Genomic DNA, 24112 nt, shown 5'->3' with positions numbered 1-24112 from the left:
CTCATAGCAGAAACAACAATATATGTATATGAAGAAAAGCTTCTTTTCGCGCAGTGTTTTAAGCGATCCTTTATTTTTCCACTCCTATTGGATACGACTTATGCCTCATCATCACGATCATCCACGGCGACGATGACGAGAAGGACGACACGCAGTCTTCTGCCGTCATCGGAACATTTTTATGCACCCCGACAATAAGAGTTTTCGCCTTTTCGGCCCCGACCTGTCTGCGGTGTGCGAGCGTTTCTTTCCCATCGTCGATCTCGACGTATACCGTTCTCAAGGCGCAGCACCGGCTCCTGGGCATCGCGCTTTTCGGGCAGGAATGGGAAAGGTCTAAAAAATCTCGACCGCGGAAATGATTTGCGTGCCGCCCGCAGTCTTCGCGCTGCGAAGGTCGATACATGCGTGCCGCTCGCACGCAAAACGCGGTCGCTCCCGTCGACCACCGAACGACGGCATGCCTGCGCACGAACTGTGTTTCGACAACGCCATCGTGGACTACGTACAATAGGAAGTCGAAGGGGGGGGGGGAGAGAGAGAGAGAGAGAGAGAGAGAGAGAGAGAGAGAGAGAGAGATGAGGCGTAGGGAGTCGGCGCGCTGCGCTGCTTGGCCTAATTGTCCTTCGCTGTACTTCCAGTACTTCTTTTCTCGTCCAAAATTACTAGCGCCGCTTTGCGCGCAGCTGTGTGTAGTAAGCAAACTTTGCCCGCGCTGTGATTTGCAGCGCTCGCGTTCCTGAATTTAATCCCTGCTTGTTTCCTCACCGCCACCATCTGTTAACACAAAATAAATGTATGCGCTCATACGCACCCTGCAATAACGAATATTAGAACAGTTGAGCGCATCGCGACCAGCCGGGCTGCCAGTGTTATGGACCAACGGAATATAAACAGTTGAGTGGAGCACAGTCGTGCGGGGGCCCAGGGGCCTGCGTGCCCCGAACACCTTTGTTTGAATAAAGCTTTTAACAACAACAATTGAGCCCTAAAAACGAACGCTCACTCTTTGGCACTCGAGTCGATTTTGCCAGCAGTTGAATTCGAGGGTGGTGCCGAAACGCGTTGAAGTAATAAAAGATGAATATCGTACACGAGCTAGAAGCTTGACTTCGTGTTCGTAGGATGGGATACGTCTCGTGAATAGTCTCGTGAATATGCCATTTAGAGCGACAACAACATGAGTTAATTAAGGCTCGTCTCGCGAGAGAAGCAAACGCTCACCGATGACTGAGAGCTGCAGCGTGGCCCTGGCCTCTCCCAAGGTGTTGGAGGCCACGCACACGTACTGCCCTTCGTCCACGGTCTGCACGCCTCCGCTCCAGTGCAGGACTCCGTCGAGCACTGTCGGTGCAGGCGAGGGCGAGACCGGCGCAAGCCTCTGTCCTTGCTTGCGGTACCACCTGTGGAAAGAACGTTGAAACGGCGACGGTGTTGGGTTTTAAAGAGCACAGCAGAAGTCTGGATCGCGTCGTGCACGAAAAAAACAATGCACGGTAGCAAAATTCATCATTATCAGCCTACACAGTGGACTGCGGGTAAACGAAAACTTGCTTAAACGGAAGTACCGGATAAACGGGACGTGGCTATCAGCTTTGCTCGGCCACCCATAGGAACGATGATAACAAACTTTGTTTAAGTGGAACGCTTCTTTTTGTGCAATCGGGTCAAACGGAACTGGAACCGAAACTGTGCACCTACCTTGTCGGCTATCGTACTTCATGATAACAGGATTGTGTTGACAAGAACTTCAAATGGTGAGGCCAGATAGCCAATAATATTTAATGTATTTCATTTGCGCTGTCGTGCACCAGCGGCTGCTCTGCGGCGTTCACGTTGCCTAGTTTTCGCGTTTGTTCTCGCATCGTGAGGGCGACTGTCAAACACCGAGAACGCCTAAACAAATACATTGTACGAAAGGAGCTGTGCAACTCAAAGCAGAATTCACTAACATCTTTTTTTCACCGCAGCGAAATTAAAACAATCGGTGCTTTTGAAATAAAACATTTTTGTTTGTAAATTTTGCGTCCTTCGCATGAACAAAACTTCTGACAAATGGATATTTTTTGTCCATTCGAGTTCCGTTTAAGCGGATTTTACTGTTGCAGGAGGAAGGCCTATCCCCGTGATCTCCTGTTGCACATATCTTGCGTCCGCTGACTGCATTTATGGGCTGATAAGTTCCTAGTTTCTATACGCAGTCTAATTTTCTGTCATCTCCTAATGCCTTTGTTTTGGGGGGGGGGGGGGGGTGGAGGGGGGCTGGCACTCATTCTGTTAATCTAGTAGATCACCGGTCTTCTATTCTACGCCTCCTGACCTGCCCAACTTCATTTCTTCCACTCAATATCAGCTATAATATAGGCTGTCCCCGTGTGGTTTCCAGTCACCACAGCTGCCTTGCTACATCCTAACGTTACACCTATCCTTCTTCCCACCACTAATCGTGCGGTCCTTAGCTTGTCGTCAAGCTTCTTTGTTATTCTCCAAGCTTCTGTCCCATAGGCAGCAAGGTTATTGCACCAGAAATGTGCCCTCTAATATTCATAAGACGTGTCCACCACCGATGCGGAAAGAGAAAAAAAAAAGGAATAAAGAATGGTAGAAATATACACGAAAGGAAGAAATTTGCAAGCAACGGAGGAAGAAAAGGTCACAGTTTCACCCGATAGGCGAAGCATAGATTGCGATAAAAAATTGGTAGAAAGCTACAGGAAGTAAGGATAGTAGTTTTATCAGCCGTATAAACTTGTAAACATTCACTTACTAACTAAATTAACAAGCACGGTATCACGCGCGCATAGGCAAATATGATCACATCTCGCACGACGACCGCGAAGAACTCGCTGTCAAAACGCTGGAGTGAGGAAGCGCTGCAGCAACAGCTAGCGGCGATTGGGCGACATTGCTGACCTGCCCGCACTCATTTATGCGGATGACATCACAGTCTGAACCGTCCGCCCGTCTCTCTAAATTCAAGCCAAAAGGTTGCAGCTCGCTCTTACAATTACAGATCAATGGTGTTCTTTTCTGGGACTCACGTTGTCGCCTCAAAAGACGGCTCTGCTTCCGGTCGCGAATGCGCGCGGCCGCCGTGCGTTTAACACCACCCCTATCGTCCTTTTTTTGCACGGAAGCAGAATTCCAATCGTCAACTCACTCCGAGTCCTCGGCCTGGACCTGTACGCTTCCGGCTCCGCCGGCCCCTGGATTCGCACAGCACGTCAGAAGACATCCCAAATGCTGCAACTCATCCGTAGGATTTCTCAAAAGTCAGGTGGTGCCACAACCACCATCGCCCGCCTCCTCATACGTACTGTGCTACAGCCAAGATTGATATACCAAGCCCAGTTTCATGACATGACACGAGCAGAGTGGGACCGCTTGGAATCTATCAATCGAGCAGCAATGCGGTTTATTACGGGCCTCCCACAAATTACGCCCATTCACGCACTCCAGGCTGAAGCGCAATTAAATACGCTAGACGAACTGGTCCACCAGCGTCGCCAAGCTCGTTCCGCAAAGTGCCATAATATCCCTAAACTGCAGCTCTTGAGAAGTATATGGCAGACGGTCCTGTGATGCCCTGCGATTCCTGCGCGCCACGACCACCATGGCTTTTTCAGCAAGCGACGGACAATCGGCCTCTGACTCGCATGCACACACGATCCATTGGCCACCTTAGAGAGTCGAGTATAATAGCAAGTAGCTCATCAGCTACGAGTGCAAGCTCTTCGTGCAGACATGTAGCGTATGTCGACGCTAGTGTGAGTGATGATCACGTCACCACGGCTATCGCTTGTCCGGAAATAATGTCAGAAACAGCAACCTGCTCGTATGCTTGCTCCCCTGCCTGGCCGTCGACACAGGCGGAGCTCTTGGTAATCCGAGACGCAATATCCATCCTCTGTCCGCTGCTTCCGCCGTCTAGTAGACACATTGACATCTTCACCGATTCCTCAGCTGCCATCCGTTGTCTGCGGCGTGTTCTGAATTCTGACGGTTCGGCACAGGAGATTCAGGACACAGCGGAGAAATTACCCGTTACAGTACGTGTACAATGAATACGCCGCAATGCACATCCCACACAAGCCTTAGTGGATGCAGCGAGCCATAACAAAACTTCTCGTCCACTTCAATTGGCCCCCACCTCTCCGGAGACAAGGCTCCTCACAGAAAAAGAACACCTTCGGCGCACCACGCGAGCACTTCTCCCACCGTGTCGCACCGACCTCCCTGGCGGCCTAGCGCGCTGGGAAGAGGTCTTGTTACGAAGGTTACGCCTCCGTGTCGCCCTCACCCCTGAGGTAACCTGGTCGTGGTCGGCACAGTACCGTGCCTCCATCAGCGATTCCTGCCCCTTCTGTCCCACTCCTGTCTGCGAGGTGGACACTGGGCACCTCCTCTGGACTTGCCCTTCTCTACATGCCCTCCGCCAGAAACACCTGCTTCGATGTGGACTACCCCCAGGTAGGCTGCCAGATGTAGACAGTTAGATCTTGGGGCCCCACCACCGGACATTGCTGGACTTCCTCCGAGAATCCGGCGTGTATCTACACGTTTAAATATTTCTTTATGCCAGAAGCCGCGCTGTCGTAATTAAAAAAAAACAGCTAGCGAACTGACCTTCGTGCTGCCTCTCGCTTCAACGCGAACTAACCGTCGAAAGCACAGCGCATACGAAGCTACCAACACTCGACGCACTTTGACCACATCGCAGATCGCTTTCAATATAGCGTGCCCACGCGGCCGCGCCGTACGCAGCAGCCGGCAGAGTAGAACACCCCCAACCCGCCGCTTCCCCCCTCCCCCCTCCCCCCTGGGGCCTCGCGCGCGATGGAAGACGGCGCGCTTCCTCCCTGATTTCCTCCCATGTGTGCGCGAGATCGACTCGCGATGATAGGCTGACCCTCGCAAATTTCACTTGCACATACAGCATGCGGCACGCGCCGACGATGATAGTGTGCTTGAACTTTATACGGAACATTACGGCGACTCCGACGGCAGAAATGCGCGTGGATCGAGTGTCCATATAATTATTATCGCAACAAAAAGATGAATTCGGGGTTAGACCTGGGCACCAACTACGTGTTTACCACAACATACCCTATATTCTATGAAGCGTCTGATGTACCAGACCTTATCTCCGTCTAACCGACGAGCGCAAAGTAATGCCAGAATGTCAGCCTGGCGTAGCTGGTATTAAGTCAACAGCGCTGCACACTGCACCAATCAAAACTAAAATTTGTCATTGGTCCAAGTTCTCTGTTTTAGAGACGCACCATACCCCCAACCGCAGGAAAATAAACTCGCAAATGCTATATACAATCTGCGCACCATTTTGCCTCCCTGCATATAAACGAGGAAGGAGTGAAACTGAGAAAGCGTAGGTCTGCTTTGCGTTTTGAATGCAGGAAACAGCAAATGCCGCAGATGAAAATGTATGTCTGCTGCATACGCGAAAAGTTTGCTTGGGTGCAGAATCTTTCTAACTTCGGCCTAATATTTCGCTTGTTCTCTGCAAGATGAGGTAGTGCATAGGGCTTGTCTCTCTTGGAATGGGCTGGCCGATAAGCGTCCCCACATTTATAAGCAAAATGTGAAAGATAAAACTAGAAGGCACGGAATGTGCGGCTAGTTTATCAAGACGCAGTTTTCTGCTCGCTGAGGAGGAAAACTGAGAATTATCATCTAATAGGCGTTGGCGAGGCTCACTTGAACTTCGGTGGTGGCCAGCCTTGGGCCAGACAGACTAGGTCAGCCGGGCGACCTTGGTCTACTGTCACATGACCCGAGTGGAATGTGATAGACGGTGTCTGGCTTCCGGTTGTTTCTGCAAGTAAGGTAAGAGAGAGACAGAGATAAAATAAAACGAAACGAAAAAAAGCATCCAATTTGCTAATGTGCACTAGGGAAGGGGTAAGAGGAGGCAGAAAGATGAAAAATAAGAGCACAGGAACAGATAGATAGATAGATAGATAGATAGATAGATAGATAGATAGATAGATAGATAGATAGATAGATAGATAGATAGATAGATAGATAGATAGATAGATAGATAGATAGATAGATAGATAGATAGATAGATAGATAGATAGATAGATAGATAGATAGATAGATAGATAGATAGATAGATAGATAGATAGATAGATAGATAGATAGATAGATAGATAGATAGATAGATAGATAGATAGATAGATAGATAGATAGATAGATAGATAGATAGATAGATAGATAGATAGATAGATAGATAGAAGCTACGCACGCACATGGACGTACATAAAATAGAACGCGACGGTGACAGAGTCGCTCAATTACTAAACGTTGCGCGACAAGACCTCAGCGAGGTGCGTTGGAAGAGTAGCACAATAATGAGTGCCCACATCTTATTTAGCCTTTTACTTTTTTATGAACTGTAGCCACTGATTATAATCACATTTGGACTCCAAGTGGAGCGACAAGCTTTGGTTTCTATATTTTATTTGACTGATTGTTTCCTCCAGTGCTCGAGGCACCCTAAATTAAAGCTAATCGAATGATGGAAGTAAAACTAGCTTTCAGTATAGTTTGAGGCTTAGTCCCAAGAATGTCTGTGACGCCTTTGTCCTGCGACAGAGCCATACTGCAGCGGAAACAATGTGTATAAAGTTTTTCAGGTAAGTCGAAGGCTTACTGGCGTAAAAACTGGCGTACAACTTACACTTTTGCTAGATGAATAGCGCACTTAATTATGACAGGCAGTTTCATAGAATGAGAAAAGAAACCAATTAGAAAAAAAAACAACTGGGAGCACTTATTCACTTATGCATCGTCGTAATTCTGACGCACCCTGAGGCTAGTCCCGTAGGGTGTTCTTGACATGTCGCGACTAGTTTCTTTTTCCTTTTGTTTTCCTACGCGTAAAAATATTAGTCCCGTTCATCCTAGTGCTTCCTAATTTTATATATTTTTTTGAGGCTCTACATGTTCGCCGGAAACGCGAAGCTCATTCGTCGCTGTCTGAAGGCACAGAAAACATACTCATATCATGGGTTGAAAACGAAGCAAAAGAAATGCGGGCGTTATTAAAAAGAATGATAAATTAGATTGCTAATTATTGCTCCCTATTTTCCTCGACCTGCGTAAAATAGCCGAGCGAAAAGAAAAAAAAAGAAATAAAAAGCAAGGTGCTCACAGATGTTGCCCAAGCGTGTAAAATCTCATTGAAGTCTGACAAAAGAAAAAAAAATGAGATCCGCTAATTAAGAGATTGCGACAGATTATACGCCTCAAGTCACGGGAACAGTAACAATGGCCGACAGGGATTGTTATTTTTTTTTATATTCAAACGCTTTAGTCATCCACCAACATTAAATTAAACAAAAAAAAAGATCCCTACAAGGCTGCTCTGTCATTCCATGCAACGTGAGAGTTCTAGTATTGTTTTCAGAAGGGACATTTACTCTTAATTTAGGGTTCATGAATGCTCCCCAACGATTATTTTTAATTAGTGACTGTTGTTAATAGAATGGAAAGAAACAAGAGAGAGAGAGAGAGAAATGAAAATCGTACAAGTGTTGTGCAAAACTGGGAGCTCAGAATTACCGTTTTCGTGAAACCGCGGTCGATTGGTTTATAGCGTGAAACGAGGTTCGAAGAGTTAACCCAGATCGAACATTGCAGAAAAAAGAAAGAGGAAATGAAAAGCAGAAATAACTATGGCTGACGAGCTCACGCGCGGATAACATTAGCCTGAAAAAGAGAAAAAGGGAAGTAACTATACAAGTCAGACTATGTTATCAAGTTCACTGCGTGGATTATTCACGCCGGAACAACTCTTTTCGAAAGTGATCCTAGGCAAAAACGGGCTCTAACAGATGTTTGAAGAGAAACTCTAACTCACTCGTTAGCTTGGTTAAATGGCGTCCAAGAAACCCGTGTTTACTGTCGGTGTGCTCTGAAAGTTAGGCTTTCAAATATTCCAAATGAAGAATTGCCATCGGAGGTGCCCAAACTACACTAGTGCACTACGCTAGTGCTACACATGTAATGCTTGGAGAGGCATAGCACAATGTGTAGAAATAGGTTTCAAAAAGTCGCAGTTAATTAGGCGACAGAATCATTCCTAAGCTGTTTCATTGCCAACTCTGCACGAGCTAGCGCGCTACCTTCTCATAATAAAACTGAAAGCGCTAGCTATCAAAACTAAATAGATGTTTGGACCACTTTCAAGCTATATATATATAAATTATCTCTTGAAGTCAACAGAAAATTAAGCCAAGGAAAGCATCAGGGCAATTAGCTGTGGTTTAAATTGGAATGTAGAAAATAAAGAATAAAAGAGAAATGAAAGTGGGCGAGAAGATGACTTCTCTCTGATGGCAGCCTAACCCGCAATCTGGCAGCCTCAGTATCGTTAGGTAGCATGCGAGGACTTATTAGCTACGTGCCTGCTTCCTTAAGACCACATGTTCATTATTTTCTACAGACCAATTTAAACTACAGGTAATTTTCTCGATGCTTTCTTTGGCTTCATTGTCTGTTGGCTTTATGTGGTCTTGATTAACAAAATAGAACCCTTCAGTTGCCCTTCTTCTCTGGTTTATAATTATCGAGGGCACTGTCTCTGAGGAAGGTAGAAAATGCTTTTGTTGCACGAGGTGCACAGACAGCGTCAGTCCGCAGGCCAAGTACGTGTCGTAGATCGAGGGATGGCAAACTTTGCTCAGTGTTCAATTTCGAGGTGTCAGTGACTCACCTCGTCCGAGTCTCCCTCTCCTTCATTTTCATTTGCAGCTGTGTCCTCGCCTGGCTGAAGCATTCTTTTCATCCTGCCGGTGAAGCTTTTTGCTCGCCAATTGCCAGTAATAAACATCGCTTACGGCATCAACAAGGTCATTCAGGACTTTGTGGTACGTCTTCTGTGGGAAAATGGCGCGCACCTACAACCTATAGGGAATTGTCGATTTTTAACGAAAACGTGCTTTGTTCAGATGTTCAGGCAAATCTGTTTTCTAATCCGCTTCTAAATCGTGCGAATCGTGCATGAGCAATAATAGCCGCGTGTACGAATGAATGCGACCGCGTAGAATGTTGCATTTACTATTCCAACGCGCTGAACTACGGTGTGTTTACGTATAGCGCATTCATCTCCATCTGAGACAAACTGGAACCTACGCTGCCGGTGTAGTAGTTAGTCACCCTCATTTCACATACTGGAATAAACGGGTTGCTTCCCGCTGAGACGTCATGTACGAAGCACGTGAACTGAGACCATTGGCCTGCCGTGACACGCTATGAAATTAGCTGTTCTTCACACAACTGGCTAAGCCAGAGCGTTCACTGACACGCGAGTCATTCAAAGTGGCAAGCAATGCTACACGGTGCAGTTTTACGCCTATCTAAGCGATGAGGGGAGCGCAGGTACACATCTCAGTGTGGATCTCATACCAGCTGCTGTCTTTGCGTGCTAGTTTTGCGAAGTGCTTTTGGAACAGATGCGGTTCATTCTCACTCGCATGAATGGACATTTAAAATACGCTAAATTATCAGCCGCTAGCAGATACCGAGCGGCACTATGGTTGTGCAGTTGCCGGCATTATTTGCGATGCTTTCAGGTCCGCCTGCAGCGAGCAACACCACTTCTGCTTACGTAGGCATTGTTCGGTGTGAACCTGTAACCTCCATTCGTAATGTGAAAGTGCGCTGCTCACGGCACTGAGGAACGCAGACCCCAAATAGTGAACGGAAAAAGAAAGCACGCAAAGACAAAACGACGTCCACAGGTTGTGCGTACCCCCTTCCCTCAGCCGTAGTCGTGAAGCGAGCAGCCTTGTTTGCACCCTTGCAGGCAGGCATTAAATTTGTGACAGATGCCTGCGACAACGAAGGCTTAGCGTGAAATAACTTGACGAAGGCTTCGCGTGACTCAACGGGAGAAAACAGCACAAGGGGCAGGCTAAGCGAGGTCGACGAATCTTAGTCTCGCTCTTAAAAGTTGGTCCAGTTCTTGGACTGTTTTCTCACGTTGGCAACATGCACCAGCAGTTTCCACCCGACAACCCTCCGGTGCTGTCGATGTTGAACCACGTACCCGTAGCATGGTAGTGCGCATAGGTGGCGCTCGTCCTGTTTCGGCGGGTAAGCACGTCCTCCGTGTGGCACCGGAAGCGGGCAGCTTGCGTCAGACTCCGCACGTACAGATCTCCCGATGACGTCATCACGTACCGGTCTGCGAGCGATGTAGAGAAAGCGACTATGGTTGGAGAAAAATGCTGTCCGGTCGTGTTGTGCAGTGTAACATGAACGAACTACAATTGGTACTCGGGCGGTTAGAAAAGAAATTGATGCACACACACGCACACGTACACACGCATGCGCATACATATACGCACACACGCACGCACGCACGCACGCATGCATGTGAGGGACGTTCCGAAAGTAAGTCTCGTCATATTTTTTATAAAGAGAAGGGGGTACACCTAGTGAAACAAACAATCACTATAAGAATCCACGCCCATTGCTGGTTCAACGACGGAAGGAGAGTCAGCGGAGGAGGAATGACGCATGTGCAAAGCGCCGAAGAACAGAGATCAGCAGCAGGCCGGCGCGCCCGAGGTTATTCGAGTACAAATCACGATGGCAGACAGACGTGTGCTGACTACGTGGTCGCCAATGGAAGCGCGTGCTATTATCCAGTATGAATGGATTGCCTGCATTGAAAGCCGAACTCTCAAGGTTTCCAGAACAATGCTGGGGTGGAGCTGGCTGTGCGACAATTCCTTGCATCGCAGGGCGCCGAGTTTTACCAGAGTGGTTTCTTCAAACTGATTGCACGCTACGAGAAATGTCTCAATGTCGGTGGCGACTACGTGGAAAAATAGCGCAAGGGGTATAGTTCAATATGCCATGGTGTATCTTTTTGGCTATAACGTTACCGTGTGAAAATAAATGACGAAACTTACTTTAGGAACGTTCCTCGTACATACATACATACATACATACATACATACATACATACATACATACATACATACATACATACATACATACATACATACATACATACATACATACATACATACATACATACATACATACATACATACATACATACATACATACATACATACATACATACATACATACATACATACATACATACATACATACATACATACATACATACATAAAGAAGTGAACGGAGATGCTCAGGTGGTCCGAACCCTTTGCTTCTCTTACACTATATAGAGAATTATGTATGGTGATGTACGAAGGCGTTTATATGGCGGTGTGTTATACTGTGAATGACTTTTTTCGAGGTAGCGTCTTGATAAATCATGAATGGTTGCGAGCTCGACGGACATTCATAAATAAATTCTGCCTTTCGATAAGGCTTCCCATAGGAACAGTGGCACATAAACTTTGTTGAGCGAACCAGACGTAATTGTAGCAAGAACACTTGATACGGTTGTCAACGTTAATTATAGTTCAAGAACACAATTCCGTAAAGTATAGTGTCGTATGCCCGCAGTATATGCGCAAAAATTAAGGGCAGCGCTGAGTAAAGCTAAAACAAGTTCATGTGCAGCAAATTTCATTCTTTCTTCTAATTCGAGGAACTTGTCTCAATGCAAATGTAGTTCATATTGCTTCGGAAACTGACAAAACTCTGATACTTCTTCATGCACAAAATGTACAAGAACTGGGTTGATAATCGCATTCAGAATACGCGAGAAACACCAGCTTCATATAGCGCTTCACAAAGTTAGCTGAACATGACACGTTTACGCCGTTCTTGTATCGAGCCTGCTTGACCACAAATTGAACAGGCTTAAAAAGTTCTTTTTTTCGCGAGTGAGGAAAGAGCACGGCTCTTTACTCGTTCGAACCGCACGTGAGCTGCTTATAGAGGAGATTTAACCGTTTCTTAATTTTTTCATTGCTGTAGGGCGGCAGAAATCAAAAGCAAGCTCACCTAATCTAACCAGACCCAATCTAGCCAAATTAATTTGGTTACGTCGCTATCCGGGGAAAAAATGCAGTGGTTCTCAGCCTTTCATTCCGGGAATCAACGTCAAAATTGAAATAAACGCATTTAGGCAGCAGCCTAATCATCGGTCGAATTTTGTCGTTGCTTTTTAATGCATCGACGCGAATTTATCGAATCGTTTAAAAAAACATGTTTTTTTATCTTCTAATTTGCTGAACGTCCCGATCAATGAAAGCGTATGCTGCACCTCGGACGCATCATGGGAAAGCTGATGGGTTGTTGCCATTCGTGTGGCAGGAGAAATCGTATTCAACCGTGTTTTTATGTAGATTTAAGACAGAACCCTCATTCCTGCGTTTCACCTTCAAACTAAGATGAAACAGTTTGTTATCTATTTTACTTGATATACAGGGTGTCCCAATTATCATGCGCCAAGATTTAAAGATACGCAAATACCACATAGCTGGACAGAACCAAGGTAACGTTGTTTGCCATCGCTTGAAGAAACTTATATGTTTTTTATTTCACCTAACTACATAATTAGTCTTAATTAATTAATCAACTTCTCAAGTGTTATAATTAGATGAAAAGTGTCAATGATAATATTGCAGCGCAACATGAAAAACTCCGGACACAGTTTTTTGTTGCTCAATACGTGCTACAAAAAAGTGTTTTTCCGAGCATCAAAGACGCCCGCGAATACTCGCTAAATTCTTCCCAAATACTCTTACCACATTCTTATAAAATTCGTGTCAAATACTCGCAAAATTTTTTTCCATTCGCTCCTCTACATTTAGCGCTTTATTTCTCTCGCTTTTTCCAGAACTTCGCTCTTTTTGAACGAAGATTTGTTTTCTGCCTGAGGAGCGCGATGGTAAGCAATCTGTTATCAACAAAAAGTACGTTTACACAACGCGAAAGATTGCAATACGAAAGCGGCTGATCGTTTTATGAGCGATGGGTCGCGGAAGGTGAATTGTATGTCGTGTGTATGCGGACAAACGCCATTCACGTGCACACGCTTTCGGATATTCGTTTACGATACCAGCTGGCGGCGGTCGCGTAATGCCGCAACGCGAGTGGTTGTTTGTTTTTGAGCGACAAAAACGAGGACAGCGAGACAGACACAGCCTGACCTGGCGCGCGTAGACATGCAAGCGCTCCCCTGTCCCACCGACGAGAAAAACCTTCGGGCTGCGTTTTCCTCTCCCTCCACGTCCCACTCGTGCGTCCTTCCTTTTATTCATGCCCTACACATTCTGCAAACGGTACAGCCTTGGTGATTGGGAGGAGGGTTGCATGCAGTCGGGGCGCATTCCTTCTTTTTCGTTCTCGAGATAGCGTGAAATCGGAGTATTGAGTCATTCACTTCTTTCCGTCCTTTTTACATCCGGTTCCTCCCGTATTCTCTATAGATCTAGCACTGCCGTGTCTTCGTTCCATTTCAGCCACGCGACAGGAGGACCAGGATGGCCCGAGTATTTCCACTATCTTCCCTCGTCCTCCGGCAGAGAGTTCCGGTTCAGTGCCTTGTATTCATGGCTATTTCTTTCTTCGTGCATACTGCAAACTTACAGCTTTTTCTCGTTTTCTGCTCTTCATTTTTACCTATTGTGTTTCTCAAGAGTGGAGAAGTAGGAGAAGTTAAATAACAACAACACCACGAAAACAATTTGTTTGGATGTTTGGATGCCTGCCGAATGGTGGAAATTGAAGACGCGGAACATGAAACCCAGTTGCGTGTTGGGTGTTCTCGAGTTTAATACGACTGCCTTATCTCACGTACCTGATCACACACACACACACACACACACACACACACACACACACACACACACACACACACACACACACACACACACACACACACACACACACACACACACACACACGCACACGCACACGCACAAACACACACACACACGCACACGCACAAACACACACACACACACACACACACACACACACACACACACGGAAGGAGTGAGTGAGTGCCTGTTCACATATTCTGACTTTGTATCGAGAACGGCTGGGAGGATCGTGTCAAACGGTAGTATAGTGTCTGGTCCATACAAGAGAAAAAAGTGTAGGTGAATGTGGCGACCGGCAGAACGGCATCCCAGTCGCGGTGGTCAGTAGAGACGTACATAGCGAGCATTTTTGTGATAGTTCAATTGAGCCACTCTATGAAGCAGTTGTTCTGAGGGTGATACGCCGTTGTAAACTTGCGCTTTGTAGCGCAGGTGTGCAAGTTGTCCTGGACAACCTGTGTGAGAAAGTAGTGGCCCCGGTCGTTAAGGGGTTTTCGGGGAGCGCTGTGGTGAAGTATCACAGCGTCGAGAAGGAAGTCAGCGACATCGCTTGCACAACTGGCAGGGAGAGCCCGCGTGATCGCGTACTGGGTGGTGTAATCCGTAGCAACCGCTATCCACTTGTTCCCACTAAGCGATAAAGGAAATTTTCATTTTAATTTTTTTCATTTATTGAACCCTCAGGACCAAAGACATTAAAGAGGGGAGTGGTTAAATAACAATAATACATAAATAGATACAATGCATATTACACAACAAGTATTATCATCCTCCTGTTATACAATGTTAGCTAGTGCAGAACGAAAAGTCTGGTTATCAATTATGTCGACGATATCTGCGGGAAGGCGGTTCCATTCACGTGATGTACGAGGCAAGAAAGACTGAAATACAGTTTTAGTGTTACATGTTTCAATGCCTACTTTGTGATGATGATCAATGCGATTTGACACGTATCTGGGGGACGAAATGAGGGAATCGCGTAGCATGGGGTGATGGTATTGTTTATCAAAAGTCTCAAATGAATTGTCTGCCGGCGGGATGTTAAAAGAGGTAAAGAAAGATTAGCTTTCATGCTTGTTACACTTGCGGTACGGTTAAAGTTGGGCAGGATAAAACGAGCAGCGTTATTTTGAACCAGCTCAAGTTATCAGCTTTTCATGATGCGGATACCATATAGCGGCGGCATATTCCAGATTAGTACGTACTAGTGTTTTATAAAGCAATAATTTCAAAGAAGATGGAGTTTTGGAAACGTTACAGCGCACGTAGCCCAACATGCGGTTAGCTTTGTTAGTAATGTACTCAATATGGCGTGTCCAGTTAAGGTCAGCAGAAATATGAACACCTAGGTATTATTGGTCAAGGAGATCAAGACCAACCCGAAAGGATGGCGCAGATGGCATTTCAGTGGGCTGAAGACGGCCAGCTGGTAGGGCTGCTGGTTCTTTGCGGTGCTGACAAGATTTACACGGGGCGACGTAACGGCAAACGGAACGGTAAATACCGGGCCAAAAGAAACGACGCCGAACACGGCCTTATTCCCCGCGCTACATCGCACTGGGCGTGAGGAAAAAGGCAAAATGAAAAAAAGGGAAATAAAAAGAGAGTGAGAGCTCGGCGCGGTGCATTACAGCTCTTCCAGCAGCACTACAAATGGTCACTGAGGCCAGTGCGTTTCAAAACCTGTCGTTGCGCATGAATAGCTTACTGCACCAGCGATGAATGTCGCCACGGTTCAAGAATATCTTGCCGCAGTAATGTATAGAGCGACCAACTTTCGGTTGGTTATTCTGTTCAGAGCTAAAAATGAGAAGGTTCCAAATACAAAAAAGAAAGAAGTAAAAGGTGGAGAAACGCAATGTACATACAGAAACTAGGGACGAGGGAAGAGGGTGTGGTGGGGGGGAGGGGGAGGTCGCTGTTGCTACTTTCTGCCCGAAACTTTTGAAAACAGAAAGTGAAATAGAACCTTTCGTAGTTCGGAGTGCAGGCGTCCGTTTGGCGCGTCATTCCCTAATTCTCGCATGCTATATATGGCGAGCCGATATCACATTGTCCGTGCAGGCTTTCTTTAGTTTTTTTTTTGTTTTTCACGTCATACAGCTGGTGCCCCGTGCTCAACGGCCGTGCCAACCACCCGTGACAAAACCAGGGGATCACTTAGGCAGCAGATAGACGATATCCGAGAAACTAGAGTTGGTGACACACCGTAGACGGGAGCGCTGCTCGACGATAGCTGAAAGCGAAGGGTGTACACGACACGAGCGAACACCTAAGGAGCAGCGTGCGCCGTCTAATGGAGCTGGCGCCGACGAGTTTGGCAGACGCCGCCGCGGTCTGCGGCCTTTTTAGCAAAGTTGCAGGAAACCCGCCACTTCCAGCATTATTGGCCACTCAAGACTTCGCGGAGCAGATGCGCTCCTGAGCCGCGTGATCTTGAAAAGATGGCTATTCATCTCACATTGCGCAATAATTTTGCAAATGTCTGACAGGCACGCGTATAGAACGCTAAGGCGACGTGAACAAGAAGGAATGAAATGCAATTTGATGCGACGGGAATAGTGGAAGGAGTGGCGTCACTTTGAGTGTACTTAAACACGGAGCTACATACAAAGGCGTAATCGAAAGCTTAGAAATACGCGCAGGGTATCTTCGACGCAGATCTTATGGCATTCAGAAAGAAACTGACTGTATATTGAGAAGTTTCTATCGTCAAAAATAAATTAACCAGGCAAGCGAGCAAACCAAACACACCAAGTCATATTGCTAACACATGGCTAAACAGGAGTATGTTCCAGTATAGTTCTAGGCGTTGGGGCTATTTTTTCGTGAAAGTGCCTAAAGGCGTACGGACATGATATCTTCCTCACTTGCCATTTCGGGCACGAAGTGTAGCTCTTGGACTTTGAAAACCTAGAAAGATACTGGCAAGACACGAAGTTCCCTAAATAATTAACTGTAATATCTTTTCTACGATCCACTTTCTGATTCGTTTCCCAGAGGTGCATATGTGCCTTGACGTCATGACGCACAAGGTGGTCACGTGAGATCAGGACATCGCGACGTTTTGGCACTCGCTGTGGTTCGCTCGGTGTTCAGTTATGCTGTTACAAAGAGCAGCGATATTTGGTTGCGGGCTCCGAGGGGAAATATATTTAAGTATACGGAATAGTATCGCACCTCCTAGTAAGTTTACATGCCTAGAACACGAATGGGGCTTCATCTTTATAAGGCCTATTAGCAAATATTAAGTAATCCATTAAATTATCATTTACAGTTAGACATATAGCGACGCCCGCTGCCGCTTGTATGCGCTAACGAAAAGGAACACAAGTATTAGCTCCAAGTAAGTATTAGCTCCACTTCCTTGCAGAACTGTGCTTGCTTGCGCATCTTGCACATCATTCCGCGCGTTTCTCCTTTTTCCGCTCTGTGACGAGCAGCAGCCGACACCACATAAAGGTGCCCAACGTCTCCTTTAATTTATATAGGGAAAAAAAATAGAATAAAATGTGCTTTCCTTTTTTTTGTCTGTTTATGTGTTGGATTCGTAAACTAGTGCTAACTCAATAAGAATGTGGGTCGTTCAGTGAGCTTTCCTTCGCTTTTCGTTGCTCAGAAAGAAAAGGAGCGGCGGAATAACTATAACTCAGGTACGGGTTCAATACAGCGAAATCTCTGTTCAGCCTCGGAATTCTGCGAGCATGCAGATAAAAAACGACGCGGCATTGAAGGTCCAGTACGGGCACGACGGCGCGACAACAATCGGTGTCAGTAACGATCGGTCGAGAGGCGCAATACTCGCGAAGATTCAATTACCCGCCGTGCGACGGCAGCGGAGGACCGCCAGCACAGCATTTACAGTGACACGGCGCCGATAAGAAATACGCCGTCGGCGATTGGACAGACATCCGGCAGTCGCAAGCAAGGAATGACGCTGCCATGCTTTATTATTAGTAGTATTGTTATCTTTATCCTTTAGACACATCCTTGTGGCAGGCAGTGCCAGATATGTTTAACGAAGGGCACTTGCTTGTTTAACGCAGTTTCAGCTATAGTAAGAATCCCATGCTTCACCATGTACGCCCTCATATCCCGTGCCCCCGCCCCCCTCTTTTTTTCCCGAGTGTGCTCACCCAGTGACGCACTTTTTTCACAGAAAAGGCTGTACAGACAGCTGCACCTCTCTACTTTTTACTCGCATGGTTCGTCGACAGTTGAATTTGCATGGGCTTGCTCCTCTGTTCACATTTCTGTCAGGCAGTGTTTCCTCGGGGCAATACAACTTGAATATAATATAGCCCCGATAAACTTATTAACAGTTCAAACATTTCGACCTCATCAAATCAACGGCAGTGTATAAACATTTCAAAACGAGCTGCACTTGTTCGGCAACAATTACAGGCCCGTTAATGAAATTACGGCGTCGTTTTCCCGGCGAGTTACCTGCCCTCTGTCGCCACTGCATTGTATACCACCACTCGCAAAAGAACGACGTGCCTTAACACAGCGATTCTGAAGGAGCGATACATCGTTGCACTCACACACGTAGATTGCGTCTTTGGGGACATCATGATTCTTGTGTAGAAGGTTGTTCAGTTCTTAAACTTCTCATTTTGTTGCCATTTAGTTAAAAAAAAAAGTTGAAACTTTCCTTCATTGACTTCATTGATTGCTTTTTGAATGACTTCAGGTTCTTTTCTTGTTTCTCAACACGTGCACTTTTAACACGGCCAATTTCTATATGCTGATACTTTCATATACATTTGTAAACCATATAACGTGTTGTTTTGAGCAGCTAAACGAAAATTGTCGAGGCACACCTAAAGTTAACACCTTAGCATGTGTCGAATACTGAGTGCTGCTAGCGTATCGTTGTTGACATTTAGCGCAAGGGTCCAAATATAGTTGCTGAATTGTTAAGAATTCTGCTTCCTTTTGCCTATTGCAGTCCACGGACTCCTGAACGGGGCCAATGGACCATGTGCAAAAAGCAAATAAATATTAGTTTCCATAAATAAATAAATAAATAAATAAATAAATAAATAAATAAATAACACAAAACAATGAATGGAAGCAATACAAGGTTGCAGGCTACCTACAGGTAACCTGTGAATTTAACAGAGAAGCGTCAATAAGCTTCCTACAGGTTGTCTCAATAGAGAGAGAGAGAGAGAGAGAGAGAGAGAGAGAGAGAGAGAGAGAGAGAGAGGGAGAGGGAGGGAGGGAGGGAGCAAGCAGAGGAAAGGCAGGGAGGTAAATCACGCGAGCGCCCGATTTGCTACCCTACACTGGGGTTAAGAGAAAGGCGGAATAGAAAGAGGAAAAGAGAAACGGAATGAGCACTGGGTGCATGTGGGAGAACGCACAGAGACACTATAAGCGGTGTCTTAAACCGGTGCACTTTAAGTAGTGGACTAGTGCACGAATCGCTTTTTGTGCCAGTGACGGGTGTAGCCATGGTCCGAGTATCATTGACTCATAGAACGTTCTCGAGTCCAGTCGGCTTATAGTTATGTAAATGATACCACGAAGTTCTTCGCGTTAATAAGGCAGGGTGTCATAGTGAGCCCGCTCGGCAAACCACTCACCGGTCGGTGATCGTGGCGTGATGAGCGCCGGGCTGTGGTGCTCCTCCTCCCAGGCTGTGACGATCACGTGGTGGCTCACGTGACTGGGCACGGGACAGCGCACTAATAGGGCGCCGCCACGTGGCACCGAACCTGGAGCGGACCACATGCGCAGCTCCCACTCCTGAGCCACCACTGCGAAAATAAAGATAAATAACAATGATAAGGAAAGGTGCCTAATTCACACTAGCATTCCCGCTCCACCGTAATACTCCCCCCCCCCCCCACCGCCTATGCAATGTGCATTCGGGGGGAACGGTAAAGGAAATGGTGAGAAGCTATCGTGAGGGATCATCATCATCAGCCTGGTTACGCCCACTGCAGGGCAAAGGCCTCTCCCATACTTCTCCAACAACCCCGGTCGAGTACTAATTGTGGCCATGCCGTCCCTGCAAACTTCTTAATCTCATCCGCCCACCTGACTTTCTGCCGCCCCCTGCTACGCTTCCCTTCCCTTGGGATCCAGTCCGTAACCCTTAATGACCATCGGTTATCTTCCCTCCTCATTACATGTCCTGCCCATGCCCATTTCTTTTTCTTGATTTCAACTAAGATGTCATTAACTCGCGTTTGTTCCCTCACCCAATCTGCGTGAGGGATAATGTTCTCCATATCTGCTTAAAAGTAAGGCCGATGTCAGCTAAATGCAATCGCATCAAATGTCTTTCAGGTGTCCGCAATTCGCATGATTTCTACAGCATGAGGAAACTTAAATTCTCCCTTACATCTTTTGTTTTCATGGCTAATCGTTTCGTGTCGCTACGGGGTTTTTAATATTTTATGCAGCCGTAACAGTTGCACCGAACTTACAAAAAAAAAGTGATTCCATTCAACAATCACTTTAGAACTCCGTCCTTATGTATTTATTTTTTTTAGGTGAAAACCAAGCCGTTTGCTAAGAAAACTTCACAAATGCCTTCATACCAGTCAAATCAATGTTTCCGTCTTCACAGCTCACAAAAAATGAAGAAACTGCGAAAAAAAGAATTGATTCCACGTCACGCGATATCGGAGCACACCGTGGCACGAAAGAATCGCGGGGCCTGAGAACAAGAAATGAATATATATATATATATATATAATTTCTCTGTCAGTTCCAGAAGGGAGTGTGAAGTTGAAATGTAGAGCGCGTTGAAATGTGTTACCAAAACGAAATAAAGAGAAACTACTTCGTCAATTCCTGAACATTTTAAATGCACCTTCTTAACGATGCCATATATTACCATAAAGCTTTAATGGCAAATAGGACAGAATATTTTACACCGCATGCAGCTGAATTAGTTATACGTTCGCGCAAACCAAAAAGGCCAACGCTTCTAAAGCACCTGTTACCTTTATGTCCATCCTGTACTTGGAAAAGTAAAAAAGAAGTGTCGTACAGGTTTGTACTTTTTTTTCATTAAAAATATATACAATTCTTGATGTGTTCGGCAGTGCTTTCTCACGGGTAGAGCTAAAAGCAAGCCGCCTTCTTATGCCTGAAGTTGGCGCAAATAAAATGAAGTGCATCTCATTGGCGCAAGTTTTTCACGCAGTCAGTGAAATAAAATAGGAGCGCACCAGCACGCGTAGGATGCAAGGCAACGTCGGCTTACCACGCCGAGCTTCCGACAGGCGAAGCATCAGTGGCGTGATAAATGGACTAAACGCGCACGCTCTGGTTTGCTCTCTCCCTCAATGCACTTCAAAGGTGCCATCAAGGACGTCGATCTTTCTCGTGTATAGCGTTACACTATTATGCACTGCTCAAAAGAGCGAGTCCGGGTTCGGGCGTGAGGTTTCCCCGAATTGAGAGCAAGCGGGGGCGGACGGGGGGGGGGGCGAATTTTTTAGCGGGCGATGGGTGGCCGATTACGGCAGCCTTGCTGGTTTCGAGCCGGCCGAACGTAAATCGCCGTCGGTGTCGTAGCTATACGCCGCGGGCGCTCCCTGGCTGTCGATCACGGCTGTGCTCGGCGACCGCGGCCGAGATTAATGGAATATGCAAATGGCCGCGCCCGCACGCGCCTCTTCGCGGCTGAGAGCAGGAAAGAAAAAAAGGAAAAAGTTGACACCGTCCGCATTGTGTAGTGTCGCCACATTGCTGTGACTCGCTTCGTCGCCCCGTTCTTGCTATTCCTCTTTTCTTTTTTCTACAGGCAATGCTGTGGCGTGAACAAAAAAGAAAGAAAAAGGAAATAAAAGAAGAAAGGGTGGGTTTCTAAAACTGCCAAACTTTTCTGTCTTATTTATTTTTCTCGGTGTGTCTTTCATCGAAGCGAAAGACATCTGCTTTGATCGACCGCCTTATTTTGGCACCGGACGTTTACTTGGAAACACTGTTCGCGCGGTGTTCTGGATGTCTGATTTCTTTTAAATGTGCATCCTAAGCATCTACTCCGTGATTGCAAGAATCTGTTTGTGGTCTAAGGCTTAAGCTTAAACGCTGTCTTGGAAAGTGCGTCTAGGAAAAAGATGCATGCTACTAAAGTGCGGGTGTTAGGAAGAAAGTGAGCTCTAAAATTTGATCGAGTTTTCCTTTTTCCGAGAATTCAGCGAAGTTTATCTGAAGAGAGAGAGGGGGAGAGGAAACAAATAGAGAGAAGGCAGAGAAGTAAGCTTTTCTCCGCAAAGTTCGGGAATTAATGTCTCGAAACTGGCGCCCCCCTGAGAATTCGTTCCAAGTGGATCCGCCTTGCGAACTCCACGGCTAGAATTTGTAAATTGCAACATAGGTCATAAGGTAATTAATCAAAACGTAATTAGTGGATTTCTATTAGTTAGTCGATTATGAAGTTCAATTTTTTTTTTGAAGTAGTGTCTGCCACTTCCAGCAGATCATTTCGTCAACTAGGATTGTGTTATCTTCCCAGGCAACCTTTAAGAATTTGTGAAAGTCCATATGGTCACCTCATCAAGAGCATTTAATTTCAATGCTGGAAGCCGCACAAAATCGAGTCGCTTGATTCATTTCATGTAACTACAACCGCCATTCCAGTATAACAAAAATTAAACTAGACATTCCACTCCAGATGTTAAGTAACCGTCGTTCTGTTGCTATTTTATGCTTAATACAGAAATATATTCACAGCGTAACGCCATCCCCACTGCCACTTGAAAAACCATTACGCACATCCAGGCGCCTTCATAATCACCTCAGCATCAAAGAAATATTTGGCAAAACTAAAGCTTTCAATTCTTCGGCTTTGCCACAAGCCATCGCACTTTGGAACGATCTTTCAGATGCCATTGTTTCAATCGCTAACCGCGAACTTCTCCGCGAGCGCTTGTTTGCCCATTCTACGAACTGAGACTGTATAATGATGCATTCATTTGTTCTGCTTACAGATACTTTTCTTTGTCCTTGTTAATGCTGATCACGTACCTTGTTGTATAATCCCCCATCACTAAATGTTGCGACCTAAGCCTGTGATGTACCTTTAAATAAATAAATAAATAAATAAAATAAAAAAGTCTTCGCTGAAACACCCTATATATATGATCCTCGGAATCACAAGGTATGCAACCGGTGATTGCCCTAGCAAATTTATCAGGTGGCAAATTTCGAATGTTAGGGGGAAGCTGGTTCCACATTTAGGTGGATCGAGAAAGAAACTGATTTAAATTTGTCAGTCCTAGCGTAGAGACGTGTCACATTTAGAGGCTGAACATTGCTGATATTAGACACTTTAGCAAGTTTAATATATTCCAAAGATGAGCAACGTCCATAGTTAACAGTGGCGTAAAACAGTTTAAGGCTTTCTACATGCCGCCACTCTACTGGGTAATATAGGTTGAAGGAGGGAAGGTGAGAAGTAGAGGAGAAGTCGTTGTCGTAAGGCCGGTATATAAATCGAACAGCTTTTTTTGGTAAGATTCGAGTTTCTTTAAGTCGGATTGCAAGTATGGATTCCAAACGGTACAGCGATATCCCAAGATAGACTACACTAGAGTGCTAGGGCTTTAAAACAGGTTACTTTAATAATGTTTGGACCACGATAAATCGTGTGCGAAGAGAATGCCAAGGTACTTATACTGAGAATTTTTTTTCAGAGGCATGCTATTGAAACAATAATGAAGGCACATTTGTCAAATACGTGTCGAGAAGGACATAGAGACAGTTTTGCGAAAATTAATGTCCATCTTCCACTTGTTACGCCATGTACAAAAGTTGGAAAATGCTCTGCTCAGAACGACATGATCTTCATTGCTGGTTAATGTGTGAAAAATGACGCAGTAATCGTGGTAAAACTGTATTTCAGTTCATCGTACTTTGTCAGGCAGGTCATTTACATATAGAAGGAAGAGAAGCGCGCCTAAAGTTGAACCCTGCGGAACCCCAGAGGTAACGGCTGCCGTAGCTAATTTGGTAGAATTGAAACACACCTATTGCGACCGATCTGAGAGATAACTGGAAAGCCAGTTAACTAGGCTAGGGTTATTTAAAATACTATGTGGTTTATGCAAACGGTTTGAATGTACAACTCTATCGGAGGCATTGGTAAAGTCAACAAATACAGCATTGATGTTGAAGGCCTAAATCATGTGCATGGTAGATCTCATGAGTAAATTCAGATGGTTGCGTAATGGTGCTGAGGACATTTGGAACTCCATGCTGGTATATTGTGGAAATATTGTTGGCTTCAAGAAACTCAATAATATGTTTGTAGGTGACATTTTCTAAAAGTTTACTGCAACTAGAGGTTAAGGAAATCGGTCTG

The 24112-nt window shown here is 45.7% G+C and overlaps 1 protein-coding gene across 1 annotated transcript in view; it reads right to left on the bottom strand.

Annotated features, from left to right (window-relative positions):
• LOC142578895 (cell adhesion molecule Dscam1-like) overlaps window positions 1-24112 on the bottom strand; it is a 186294-nt gene that overhangs the window by 44008 nt on the left and 118174 nt on the right. Inside the window, exons 4-7 of the mRNA XM_075688568.1 lie at window positions 19374-19547; window positions 10073-10210; window positions 5716-5833; window positions 1225-1403 (exon numbers count right to left, since the gene is read on the bottom strand). Of these exons, the coding sequence (XP_075544683.1) occupies window positions 1225-1403; window positions 5716-5833; window positions 10073-10210; window positions 19374-19547 (609 nt within the window). The remainder of the gene's footprint in view (window positions 1-1224; window positions 1404-5715; window positions 5834-10072; window positions 10211-19373; window positions 19548-24112) is intronic.

This window comes from Dermacentor variabilis, chromosome 4 (genome assembly GCF_050947875.1).
Source record: "Dermacentor variabilis isolate Ectoservices chromosome 4, ASM5094787v1, whole genome shotgun sequence".
NCBI classification, from domain to species: domain Eukaryota; kingdom Metazoa; phylum Arthropoda; class Arachnida; order Ixodida; family Ixodidae; genus Dermacentor; species Dermacentor variabilis.
The sequence above is the reverse complement of the archived record's forward strand: the minus strand, read 5'-3'. Positions and strand labels throughout refer to the sequence as shown.